This window comes from Aquarana catesbeiana, linkage group LG01 (assembly GCF_042186555.1).
Source record: "Aquarana catesbeiana isolate 2022-GZ linkage group LG01, ASM4218655v1, whole genome shotgun sequence".
Taxonomy (NCBI): domain Eukaryota; kingdom Metazoa; phylum Chordata; class Amphibia; order Anura; family Ranidae; genus Aquarana; species Aquarana catesbeiana.
In genome coordinates, this window is record NC_133324.1 from 964,809,973 (window position 1) to 964,824,290 (window position 14,318).

General features: G+C 42.3%; 1 protein-coding gene across 5 annotated transcripts in view; it reads right to left on the minus strand.

Moving 5' to 3' along the window:
- LOC141122094 (NACHT, LRR and PYD domains-containing protein 12-like) overlaps positions 1-14,318 on the minus strand; it is a 110,173-nt gene that overhangs the window by 51,407 nt on the left and 44,448 nt on the right. For all 5 annotated transcript variants that reach the window (XM_073611931.1, XM_073611952.1, XM_073611937.1 and 2 more), the window contains one exon: positions 12,035-13,733. In XM_073611931.1, coding sequence (XP_073468032.1) covers positions 12,035-13,733 — 1,699 coding nt within the window. The remainder of the gene's footprint in view (positions 1-12,034; positions 13,734-14,318) is intronic.

Below are 14,318 nucleotides of genomic sequence, written 5' to 3' on the forward strand. Positions count from 1 at the left end.
CATCACTGCGCTTCTCAAATCCCGAAAAGACAGGTAGCTGCGATTGGCCAGCCGGCTTGTTTTGAACCTAAAGCGATTACATGTTTTTGCTGTAAGTGCGATATTTTATACTTTTAATTAAAGTTTTTAAATGACCTTTACAGTATGGCTAGCAAGCGTTTTGTATTTTGGGGACTGCGATATCTGATATAGTTTCATGGATGGTGGGTCCACTTACCACAAGGGGTTCCTGGGACGGTTAAAGGCCCTGGCTGGGTTTAGAGGCACAAGTGTCACTGACCTTCCTTGATAGGAGGTCTGTGCAATCTGGTAAGCAAGCACTTTATTTATGTTGGAGGTGACTGTCACAGGATCACGCAATTGAAGGTGGTGGATGTTGCGGAGAAGAGGAGGATCTGGGATACTCTGTGTAAAACCCTTGCACAGGGCAGGTAAGTATAACATGTTTGTTATTTTTATCTGAAATATGTTTTTTACAACCCCTTTAAGGTTAGTTGGATAGCCCATCTTGTACTTAAAGTGGATCTTCAAGGCATCTGAACACCACAAACCAAAAAAAAAAAATTAAACAATTTGTAATATTCAAAGCAAACTCTCACATCCATCTATGCCTCTATGCTCTATTTTGGTGAGTAATCTCTTTGAAAAACACCCCCTAGCATTTCTGGCCGTGGCCATCTTGAGTAAGGGCAAATGATTCATGTAGCATTTACTTGTAAATGTAAAAAAAAAGTATACACCAAGTAAATATGGTATACTTTCTTATCTATTTACCAATGCTAGCAGCATAAGGATTAAAACTATTAAGTGTTGATTGGGAGAGTGAAGTTCCACTTTAACCTTCTTTGGATATTTTAAATGTTGAAGCTGCTTACTATGTTTTATTTTTTTGCACATATAATGTATGTATTTAGATATTTTAGTCTGCATTCTCTGATTTACCGTTTCTGCATGAACATCCAGTTTTGACTGGAGTTTGCTTGGTATTAATGTTCTCTAAAGAATGTCCAAAACACCATCTTGGGCAGAATTCCGAAAACGAAGAAAATTAGTAGAAGAGGAAGCCACAAAGTTATCTCAACAGTGGCAGAAACGGTTGAAACAAAGCAAAAGTAACGTTTCTCTGAATACCACCACAACAGAAGAAGTTGCCAGCACAAGTTCTGCAACTGGCAATACTTCAGCCACAAATATCTATGTCATCACCCTAGATCAAGAGACAATTGCTGTCAGCGAGGCTGATAACAGTGTGGAGAACGTGTTTTGTACAGAAGAGAGTGACAGCGAGCCATTTGTTTCTGAAGCTCAAGCAGCAGAAAGGCAAACAACACCAAGCGAGCCCTCTTTAGAGGATACTTCGCCTGAAGCTGAAGCTTATATTACGATTAACCCAAACGATCCTCCCTCATGGCCAACTTTAACAGACAAGATTAGGTGTTATCTGGTTGAAAAGGGCCCAGATCAAGGAAAAGATGGTGACTTTGGAAAATGTAAACCACAAGAAGGACGCACTTTCAATGCCACTTGGTTTACTAAAAAATGTATGTAGTGGTAAAATATTGATCGTGCATGGTTGATTTATTCAAAAATCTCAAATTCTCTATTTTGCTTTCCGTGCATTTTGTTTGGTAAGCACAACTATGCATTAACCGACCCAAAAAAACACCTGAATCCTCGTATACCTACACATGAAAATTCACCAGAACATCGTGAATGCTATTCAAAGTGGAAAATGATGGAAAAAAGTTTGAAAGATGGGAAAGTAATTGGCAGTGAATTGGAGAAAGTTATTAATAATGAAAAAGAGAAGAGGCAAAATGTCTTAAAATGTATTTTGGCTTGCATATTGTTTTGTGCCAAAAACAATCTGGCACTTAGAGGTTCCGAAGATGTCATTGGCAGGCCACATTCTGGTATATTTCTTGACATTTTAGAAGTAATAAGCCATCACAACATGTCATTAAAAGAAAAAATTGAAACACATCGGAGGCACACCATCAGTTACTTCAATAAAATTCAAAATAAATTTATCAGTTTATTGGCCAACACTGTTCGCTCTACCATTTATTAAGGATAAAGGAGGCAAAGTTTTTTTCATTGCTTTTTGATTGTACTCTAGACATCTCCCATCATGAGCAAATGAGTGAAATTATACGCTATGTCACTGTTGTTAAAGGGAAAGTGACAATAGAAGAGAGCTTTATAGATTTTATTCATACAAAAGAGAAAACTGGGTGTGGTCTAGCCTCAGAAATTATTAACACGTTAAAAACCGATGGAATTACCCTTAAGGATGCAAGGGGTCAAGGCTATGATAATGCAGCTAACATGACTGGCAAATACAATGGTGTGCAGGCAAGAATTCTGCAAGAAAATCAACATGCAAGATTTGTTCCATGTGCAGCCCATAGCCTAAACCTGGCCAGGGTACATGCAGCTTCCGTGAGTCCAGAAGTTAAAAACTTTTTCGGAACTGTTCAAAAAATGTTTACATTTTTTTTATTATTATACAGCATTTATATAGCGCCAACATTAGGGAGGACAGTACAAGTACAATACAATTCAATACAAGAGGGATCAGAGGGCCCTGCTGGTTAGAGCTTACAATCTAGGAGGGAGGGTCAAGTGATACAAAAGGGTAATAGCTGTGGGGGATAAGCTAATGGAGAAAATGGTGCAGTTGTTAGATGGAGGCAGGATAGGCTTCTCTGAAGAGGAAAGTTTTCAGGGATCGCCTAAAAGTGAATAAATTTGGAGACAGTCTGACAGATTAAGGTAGGGAATTCCAGAGGATGGGGAGAAGTCCTGGAGGCAGGTATATGGGAGATGGTGATGAGGGAGCTAGAGAGCAGGAGGTCCTGGGAGGAATGAAGAGGGCGATTAGGTTGGTATTTTGAGACTAGGTTAGTGATGTAGCTGGGGGCAGAGCTGTGGATGGCTTTGTAACTTATTGTTAGTATTTTGAATTTAATTCGTTGGGCGAGTAGCAGCCAATGGAGGGATTGGCAGAGGGGGGACGCAGACACTGAGCGGTTTGTAAGGTGGATGAGTCTGGCAGCAGCATTCATGATGGACTGAAGGGGGGATAGTCTATTTAAAGGTAAGCCAATGAGGAGTGAGTTGCAGTAGTCAAGGCGAGAGATAACCAGGGAGTGAATCAGGAGCTTTGTGGTTTCATTGGTTAGAAAGGGACGTAGTTTTGAGATGTTGCGGAGGTTGAGGCGGCAAGCTTTGGAAAGTGATTGGATATGGGGGTGAAAGAAGAGTTCAGAGTCCAGGATAACACCTAGCACCCTGACATGTGGGGACGGGTGGATGGTTGTGCCATTGCTCTTGAAAGAGAAGTCAGGGGAAGAGGCACGTTGGGGGAGGAAATATTATAAGCTCGGTTTTGGACAAGCTGAGTTTGAGGAAGTGGTGTGACATTTTTCTCCAGTTCCACATCCCGTGGGGAAACCCTAACAAAACTTGTAAAGACAACTCTAAAGGGTCATACAGATACTCGATGGTCTTCAAGAGCAAATGCAATAAAAGCTTTATTTACACAGATCACCGATATACAGTACAGAGCACCCCATAGTACAGAGACCTCCCAACTCCAAAGAGCCCCCTCCACACATTACAGAGCACCCCACAGTACAGAGCCCCCTCCACACACATATTGCACAGCTCACTTCACAATACAAAGCCCCCTCACACAGTACAGAGCTGCCCCCCCCCCCCCCACAATACAGACCCTCCCTACAGTACAGAGTCCCCTTACACAGTACAGAGCCCGCACACAACACAGCCCTCCAACAGTAGAACCCCCCCCAACAGTACAGAGCTAGTAATGCATATATAATAAGAAGATCAAAGAATGGGTTTTTAAAGGTGTTACCGCTCATCAAATAGGAAAACACTGCTAAAAGTATTAATTGTTATTTTCTATACCCAATCAATATAAAGGTTAAAATCCGTTTCGGCTGGTGCTCAATAATTCTGGAGGGGCAACAAACCAACTAACCCCCCCCCCCCACCTCGGCAGGAGACTAGGCCGTTACACACACACCCTGCGAAATGGACGGCCTCCTTACCTCTCCGGGATGACTCCGGTCTCCCCTCCTCCTCCCTCCCTTGTCCGGGATGGGGAGTGCTGGATGGCACCCATGTCACAGTGGTGGCTGATGGGTCGGTCGGTCTTTTCCTCTGGCCGTGCTCTCCTCTCTCCTCCTCTCTCCTCCTCTCTCCTCCTCCCTCCTCCTAGGCGTCCAATAGGATCCATAATAATTAAGTAAGTTGATTATATAAAAAAGCATAAAGTCCATATGCAGGTCCACCAGTGGTTCAAGCAGTGAGTCTTAGCTATTCGTGATGATAAATCCACCATCAATCACCTCATGTAAACAGTGCCGCCACCAATAATGAGATTAGCTGCTTACCAGCTCCAATTGATCCCCCATTACAGGGGATCAAACATAAGGTTGTCACCTTTTCTTCAAGCCAAACCCGAACACTTTGGATGCCCCAAGGAGAATAGTAATGCGGTGCGCATAGCGTGCCGCAGAAAAATGTGGGTGTGGCCAAATTGCTTTTGCTGACATCACCCTGCCCCCCAGACAGCTGCCCGCAGCTCCCGGACGGCAACAGATTTGTGTGTTAATATATTGGTTACTTGGGGAGCCACAGCTCAGTCTGAATGTGTTTGGGTTTCAGTCCACCTGAAACCCAGACACATGATTCAAAACCCGGACTCTCCAGGTGAATCCCGGACAGGTGGCAACCCTAATCAAACAGCGCCTTTGGCTTATACCCAGCCTGGGCCTTTCTCCTGCTGATACCGCTCTCCTAGACCCGGGGCGTCACTTGCTCATATGGATGGATGGTGTACCAAAAACAACAAAGGTAAAAAAAAAATAGATCAAGGCTTATCATAGACCCATATAGACCTTCATAGAATCACCTATGGTTTGATAAAGGGGCCCTCCTTTCTGCCCTGAAACATGTAGCCAGATCCCCTCCACGTCCTGTCTTCACCCAGAGAGGTGCTGTTTTGGAGCCGCAGCCATCTTGTCACTTCTGGAAGCTGATGATGCCTATGTTTCAACCTGAAGCCTGATAGCTGCACTTCCTTGAACAACTCTGCTTCAACCAGCCACGTGCCTGCTGAGCTCTGCAGCCCCAGAGTGATCTTATGAAGGTCTATATGGGTCTATGACAAGCCTTGTGTCACGGTACTACTTACAGTGAGCCCACAGGCGAGCAGGTGGCACGGGATCCCCCAGGGCGTGGAGTCTAAGGGCCAGCCGGTATTCTGCCAGGGACCCCCTCATGAGGGTTTGGGCTTAGCTGCGTGCTGACCCCAGGTCAAGACCCCCGGGTTCACCCTGCTCGCTAGGGAAGTACCAGAAGACACCGTCAGACAAGGATGGATGGAAGAAGCAAAGGAGAGCCGGATAGCGAGCCAAGGTCGGGGCGGAGTGCAGACAACGTAATCAGAACAAGCCGAGTCGTTACACAAGAGATCAGTTCACAAGAGGTCAGGTTAAAGCAGGTTACAAGAAGGGAGCTCAGAAACAAGCCCTGCTCAAGCAACAGAAAGTGGTCTGAGAGGGATTTAAATAGAGAAGCACATAAGGGGCTGGACAGGAAGTAGCAGGAAGGAATTATATATTAAGCAACAGGTGAGGCCGGCGACACCCATAGCTGCAGAGTGCAGCAGAGCTGAACACAAGCTAGTGGAACAACAGGTGCCAGCCGGCCTACAGCAGTAAAGGTTATGCCGCGTACACACGATCATTCCATCGGACATTCCAATTATGTGTGGGCTTCATTTGACTTTCTCTTTCGAAAATTCTGACGGACGTGGGAATAGAACATGTTTTAAATCTTTCCGACGGAATCAATTCCTATCGGGAAAACCGTTCGTCTGTATGCTGTTCCGACGGACCAAAAAGGACGCAAGGGCAGCTATCGGCTACTGGCTATTGAACCTTCTTTTTTCTAGTCCCGTCGTACGTCATCGCGTTCTAAACGATCGGACTTTGGTGTGATCGTGTGTAGGCAAGTCCGTTTCAGCAAAAACATGTCGAAAAAAACGCCAGAGTTCATTCCGACGGAAAAAATGGTCGTGTGTATGCGGCATAAGACACAGATCAGCTCCGCAGCTGATCTGTGACACCTTGATCTACTTTTATCTACCTTTGTTGTTTTTGGTACACCATCCATCCATATGAGCGAGTGACGCCCCAGGTCTAGGAGAACAGTATCAGCAGGAGAAAAGTCCAGGCTGGGTATAAGCCAAAGGTGCTGTATGATCCCCTGTAGTGGGGGATCAATTGGAGCTGGTAAGCAGTTAATCTCATTAATGGTGGCAGCACTGTTCACATGAAGTGATTGATGGTGGATTTATCATCACGAATAGCTAAGACTCACTGCTTGAACCACTGGTGGACCTGCATATGAACTTTATGCTTTTTTATATAATCAACTGATTCAATTATTATGGACATTAGCACAATTCTATTATTTTACACTTTAGCTACACTGTAGTTTATGTCATACGGGATAATCGCTGCTCAACTTGTTGTTTTGTTTTTCTTGTGTTTGTTTTGACCCTTTATAGCGCAGTTTTTTCTTCCCTTCTTCTCGTCCAATAGGATCGGCTGAAGTTTTGGCCAATCAGGAGAGGCCAGGGTAAACAAGGCATCTACTCGTTCTGCCTAGTGACAGGACACTGATCGTCTGCTCTCTGTAATTGGGAGCGGTGATTAATGTCACTCGTAGCCCTGCCCCCACACAGTTAGAATCACTCCCTAGGACACACTTAACCCCTTCAGCGCCCCCTACTGGTTAACCCCTTCACTGCCAGTGTCATTTACACAGTAATTAGTGCATTTTTATAGCACTGATCGCTGTATAAATGACAATGGTCCCAAAATAGCGTCAAAAGTGTCTGATGTGTCCGCCATAATGTTGCAGTCACGATAAAAAACGCTGATCAGCACCATTACTAGTAAAAAAATGTAATAATATAATGGCAAAAAACTATCCCCTTTTTTGTAGACGCGATAACTTTTGCGCAAATCAATCAATAAACGCTTATTGCGATTTTTTTTTTTACCAAAAATATGTAGAAGAATACGTATCGGCCTAAACTGAGGAAAAAATTATTTTTTTTATATATTTTTTGGAGATATTTATTATAGCGAAAAGTAAAAAATATTGCTTTTTTTCAAAATTCTCGCTTTTTTTTCTTTATAGCGCAAAAAATAAAAAACGTAGAGGTGATCAAATACCACCAAAAGAAAGCTCTATTCGTGCGAAAAAAAGCACGCCAATTTTGTTTGGGAGCCACGTCGCACCACAGTGCAATTGTCAGTTAAAGCAACGCAGTGCCGATACGCAAAAAGTGGCCCGGTCATTTGGCAGCCAAATGGTCTGAGGCTGAAGTTGTTAAACCTCCCCACATTGAAATCCATGCATCTGGTGCCCTGTATGTAGATCAAGGGGCCAGACGCATGAATGGGGGGGTGGCACCCATGCACCCCTAATGGACGGGCTGGTTAAAATCACAGATATAAAATCATAGATTTTAGCATCCTCATGTAGTATTACAAGCACCCTCTAGTCACCAGACCATGACCACTATTAAATCTATTGTGCAATAATGTTGAACTCCAAACCCAGCAAAGTGGGGGGGTCAGTTTAGGCCTATAGTAGCCATGCCAATACATTGGTTATGGATATGGCCAGACTCTACGCGTTTCACTTAGTGCTTCTTCAGGAGTAAGGTGCTGTGAATTAAAACCAGACATGAGCTGTGGCTCGGCCCCACACCCTCTATCTCCTTATTGGCTCACTGACTTTGACAGCAGCGGGAGCCAATGGTGCCCGCTGTGTGTCTCAGCCAATCAGGAGGGAGAGTCCCGGACAGCCGAGTCTCTCGTGCAACATCGCCGGATCGAGATGGGACTCAGGGACGTATTAGAGAGGCTGAGGGGGGCTGCCGCACACAGAAGGTTTTTATCTTAATGCATTAAGATAAAACCTTCTGTTTTTACAACAACTTTAGCAGCATTTATTTAAATCTTTTTTGCTATTACATTTCTTAGAACCCCCAAACATTATATATTTTTTTAAAATAAAGGCCCTAGAGAATAAAAAATTTCATATTTTTAAGTCGCACAGTATTTGCGGTTTTTCAAACACAACTTTTTTTTAGAATAAATACACTTTTTTTACTTTAATGCACAAAGACACAATATAATACTCAATTATTTGGTAAAATTTTTGAAAAATAGTGGAAAATTTCTAGGGGTGTGAATACTTTTTTAAGCCACTGTATGGGATCTAAAAAACCCAAGATTTCTCCATAAAGAGGACCTGTTACTAGCCATTTTATCTCAAGGGATGACATTCAACCCTTGTTAATATAAAAGTGATACAGAAAAAAGAAAGAAGGAAACAGTATATAAATGAAATGAAATAAATAATAAAAATTTTTACAAAAAGTTTTAAGTGCCCCCATTCTCCCCATGCTCACGCACAAATGTGAATGCATGTGTCAGTCCCGCACGCAATATAAATGACAATCGTACCATACACAACACAGGAAGCACCTCCATGGTTAACAGAGGACAGAATTAAAATTAGACTTGAGAAACTTAACATTAATAAATCACTGGGACCAGATGGCTTGCATCCGAGGGTACTTAGGGAACTCAGTCAAGTGATTGCCAGTATTCAGCATGGATTCACGAAGAATCATTCTTGCCAAACCAATCTATTAACCTTCTATGAGGAGGTGAGTTGCCATCTAGATAAAGGAAGGCCCGTAGACGTGGTGTATTTGATTTTTGCAAAAGCATTTGACACAGTTCAACATAAACGTTTACTGTACAAAATAAGGTGCGTTGGCATGGACCATAGGGTGAGTACATGGATTGAAAACTGGCTACAAGGGCGAGTTCAGAGGGTGGTGATAAATGTAGAGTACTCGGAATAGTCAGGGGTGGGTAGTGGGGTTCCCCAGGGTTCTGTGCTGGGACCAATCCTTTTTAATTTGTTCATAAACAACCTGGAGGATGGGATAAACAGTTCAATCTCTGTATTTGCAGACGATACTAAGCTAAGCAGAGCAATAACTTCTCCGCAGGATGTGGAAACCTTGCAAAAAGACCTGAACAAATTAATGGGGTGGGCGACTACATGGCAAATGAGGTTCAATGTAGAAAAATGTAAAATAATGCATTTGGGTGGCAAAAATATGAATGCAATCTATACACTGGGGGGAGAACCTCTGGGGGAATCTAGGATGGAAAAGGACCTGGGGGTCCTAGTAGATGATAGGCTCAGCAATGGCATGCAATGTCAAGCTGCTGCTAACAAAGCAAACAGAAGATTGGCATTAAAAAGGGGATCAACTCCAGAGATAAAACAATAATTCTCCCGCTCTACAAGACTCTGGTCTGGCCGCACCTGGAGTATGCTGTCCAGTTCTGGGCACCAGTCCTCAGGAAGGATGTACTGGAAATGGAGCGAGTACAAAGAAGGGCAACAAAGCTAATAAAGGGTCTGGAGGATCTTAGTTATGAGGAAAGGTTGCGAGCACTGAACTTATTCTCTCTGGAGAAGAGATGCTTGAGAGGGGATATGATTTCAATTTACAAATACTGTACTGGTGACCCCACAATAGGGATAAAACTTTTTTGCAGAAGAGAGTTTAATAAGACTCGTGGCCACTCATTAAAATTAGAAGAAAAGAGGTTTAACCTTAAACTACGTAGAGGGTTCTTTACTGTAAGAGCGGCAAAGATGTGGAATTCCCTTCCGCAGGCGGTGGTCTCAGCGGGGAGCATTGATAGCTTCAAGAAACTATTAGATAATCACCTGAATGACCGCAACATACAGGGATATACAATGCAATACTGACACATAATCACACACATAGGTTGGACTTGATGGACTTGTGTCTTTTTTCAACCTCACCTACTATGTAACTATATGTATCACCACGCACATTATAGTGAGAGCAATAATTCTAGCACCAGACCTCCTGTGTAACTCTAAATTGATAACCTGTCGCCTATGGAGACTTTTTAGTACCATAGTTTGTCGCCAATCCACAGACGTATGCAGTTTTAAAGAATCACATATTTGGTATCTACCATCATCTTTTATATTTTACCAAACAATTGGGTATCATATTGTGTTGTAGACATGTGCAAATCCGTTTTCGTAACGAAACGAAATTCGGCCGAATTTTGCATCTTTCAGACATTCGGATGCATCCGAATTTCCGAATAAAAAAATAACGAATTTCAACTAATACGAAAGAAATTATAGTGGATATAATGAATGAATTTGACATGATTCGGTAATTCATTAAGTATCTAATGAAACAAAAGGTCAACTCAAAGTAAATCTTACAGTCCAATCAGCTGATTCATTTTGTGCTGGAGGTTGGATTACTGGCAAAGTGCATTCCTGAGAAGTGAGTGAGAAGGGGGTTGTGTTGTATTTGAGCCGAGGAGAAGAGCTATTGTCATTGTGTGTGTTGTATTGTATTTGAGCAGAGGAGAAGAGATATTGTCATTGTGTGTGTTGTATTGTATTTGAGCAGAGGAGAAGAGATATTGTCATTGTGTGTGTTGTATTGTATTTGAGCAGAGGAGAAGAGATATTGTCATTGTGTGTGTTGTATTGTATTTGAGCAGAGGAGAAGAGATATTGTCATTGTGTGTGTTGTATTGTATTTGAGCAGAGGAGAAGAGATATTGTCATTGTGTGTGTTAACAGATTCAATAAACAAACGACTTTCCAAACTACGAATCGTTATCACGAATATATATACATACATAAATATCGAATTTCAACTAATACGAAAGAAATTATAGCAGATATAATGAATGAATTCGACATGATTCGAGATTCAGTATAACGAATATCGACACTCTACGCATAATAACGAATTATCCAAAAACGTATTAACGTAACATAACGAGTATAACAGAACGTAATTATGTATTTTACGAATGACAATGAACTGAAACTAAATGAAATTTCCCCGTTGTGCACAAGACTATTGTGTTGTGCATTAAAATGAAATAAACTGTATTTTTTTTATTTATTTTTTTTAAATTGCGTTTGAAAACCTCTGTGCAAACACCATATGACAGAAAAAATTGCAACACCCACCATTTTATTTTCTAGGGCCGCATTTCTCAACCTTTTCAACACAGAGGAACCCTTGAAATAACTTTCCGGTCTCAGTGAACCCCTTACTATATCTACTACTCATGATAAATTAGTGTGATGGTCAGTGGGAAAAATGCTCCTTAGACTTGTGGTCATTGGGAAGAATTACCCCCTTAAGAAAAGCTAAAAAGTGGGGTCAGTGGGAACTTAGCAGAAATTGCTCATTGTTCAAGAAACCCCTAGAAACCTCTGAAGGAACCCTAGGATTCCATGGTACCCTGGTTAAGAAACCCTGCTCTAGGGCCTTTAGGCCTTAGGGGTTCTAAGTAATTTTCTAGCGAAAAGAATGCTGATGATTTGTACATATATAGTAGATGTGTTAGATTTGGCCTTGAAGTTAGCGTGATATTAAAGGCCGATTTAATAAAAATATCAAACATGTCATACTTGCTTCCTCTGTGCAGTGGTTTTGCACAAAGCAGCCCCGATCCTCTTCTCGGGTCCCCTCGCCAGCACTCCTTCCGAGTGCCCACATAGCCAGCAGCTGGCTATGGGGGCACCCGAGAAGGCTCGCGTCCGAGCCGCTGCTCTGTGTGTCCATTCACACATGGAGCAGGGCTCGGCTTCGCCACCGCTCTCTAATAAATTGGCTCGTTGGCTGTGATTGATGCTGTCTCAGCCAATGAGGAGGAAGAGACCTAGGAGAGCCGCTGCTCTCGTGCACATCACTTGATCGAGATAGGGCTCAGCTAATCGTTAGAGAGGCTGCTGTACACAGGTTTTTTACCTTCATGCATAGGTATGCATTGAGTTGTTACAACCACTTTAAGTAGTTAAATCACTTATATTTTCTTACCTCAAGATTTTGATGCTGCGTAGAGCAGGTAAAAGTTTTCTTACACCTTCAGCTGGAATTCTGCATTTTTTTAGAGACAATTTTTCTATTTTCTCACAGGATTCCAGGATAAAAGACAACACTGAGCAGTCTATAGGACTGAGAGGAACATTGTACAACTCAAAAGTTTTTCTGGACCCAATGCATTGTAAGACCAGAGGCTTGTTCCTGCTCTCTTTGAGACAGTAGCACATATTTAGAAGGGCCCTCTTTCCTTCTTGTGGTTTGGCAATTTTCCCCTGAATCCAAGTCACGACATCTCTAGCGGCCTGAGTAGACAATTCTCCCACATGAGACTTTAACATGGATCTAGTAGAAGAGTCGGAGAGACCACAGAGGAACTGGAGAAATATTTCGGCACGGCCGTCTTTGGAAGATTCTGCCTCATTAAGAGATTTCTGTAACTTGTCAGGAAAATAATCGATAAAATGAACTAACGCAGCAAAAAACTCCTGAAGAGTGAGATGTAAGAAGATGTAATCCACCTCGGGAGGCCGACCAGATTCCAGTATGAAACATGAAGAGAGATAGTTGTCATTTCTCACACAGAATGAGTCCAGATGATGCCTATCAAACACAATTATGTGATTCATGACTCCATATTCTGCCATCCAACCAATAGAGGTCAACAGTTCCTGAGCAGTGTGAACGCCATCTTTATTCTGATGGTGATTGGCCAGAATGTTGGCGACAAAAGTCACAAAGAGTTGTGTCACTGTTTTGGGCAATGATGTCATCATCTGATCAGTGATTGTTAGTTGGGCTCTGAAGCACATTGATAATACTGTACAGATGATCCAGCAGTATGATGGGATGTAACAGAAAGTGTACAGAGTATCATTCTCCTGCACATACTGAAAAGCCTTTTCGGACAATTCCTTATTTCCAAAGTAGTTTTTAAAGTAGATTAGTCTGTCTCTATGGAAAAATCCCATGATCTCCGTTATTCTCTGGAAAACTCCAGTATCAATGGATGCCAGCCTGGTTGGGCGGCTGGTTATCAGTATGGAACAGCCCTTAAGAAGACTCTGCCTCACCAAACTGGCAACAATCTCACCAAAACATTCTTTCACTTTATGGTTGGACAGTTTACTTGATCTGAAATACATTTGGTGAACACTTTCATCTAAGCCATCAAATATAAACAGTAGTCCCTCTGGGTCTTCAAAAATATTTCCAATCTGACTCTCCAGATATGGATATTGATGAAGAATCATGTCCTCCAAGCTGACCTCTCCCAGTCTATTAAAGTCCCGAAATCTAAAGAAGAAGACAAAATTGAATCTCTGGTAGTGTTTTCCAGTCACCCAGTCATAGACAAACTTCTGCATCAGTGTGGTCTTCCCTATTCCTGGCACTCCGCTCACCATTAACGCATGCGGTACACTTTGTGACTGGTGGCTCCATCGGAACAGCTTGTTGGGGAAAATGTGTTCCAGTCTGGTTTTTGTCTCCTTCAAGCATTTCTCGTGTTTTATTCCTGTTTGTATTAGCTCATTCTGGGGACGTTGCCTGAACTCATCAGTGGAGACAACAATAAGACTGACATAACGCTCATTAATGAAGAATTCTTGTGGCTTCAAGGTTGTTCCTGGGGGACTATGCTCCACTAAATTCTGAGTTTTTTTGAGCAGGTGTTGTTTGTGCTCCCTCCGAATAGCTGGAAGACAATGGAAATTCATGTTTACAAACATATATTTATTTATTTATAAAACGTATCCAATCAAAAGATCAAAAAATCTAATTTCTTTACAAATTTAGTCCAAACACTGCTACATGTCTTTGGTTAAAAAAAAAAAAAGCCAATAAATGTATATTGATTGGTTTGTGCAAAAGTTATAGTGTCTAGAAACTATAGGACATACAGTATATTTGAAAATCGATCAATCCTGATGTACTGATGACCTATCTCCTTTCTTGAGGCCCTTAAAATGTCAGGACAGTACAAATACTCCCCAAATGACCTTTTTGGAAAGTAGACAGTCTGGGGTATTTAACTACCTCCAGCACGCCGTATAGTAAAATGATGGCGGGCAGGATCGCCTCTTGTTCTGGGGCGATGTCATGTGATATTGCCCCAGTGTCACCATTCTTGCACGCTTGCTAGGGACATGGCACAACCCCAATCTCGGTAATGAGCCAATGACGCTGCTCTTTACCCACGTGATCGGCTGTGCCCAATCACAGCCAATCATATGTAAATATGGAAGTGCCATTTATTGGCTCTCCTCCCCTCACACTGACA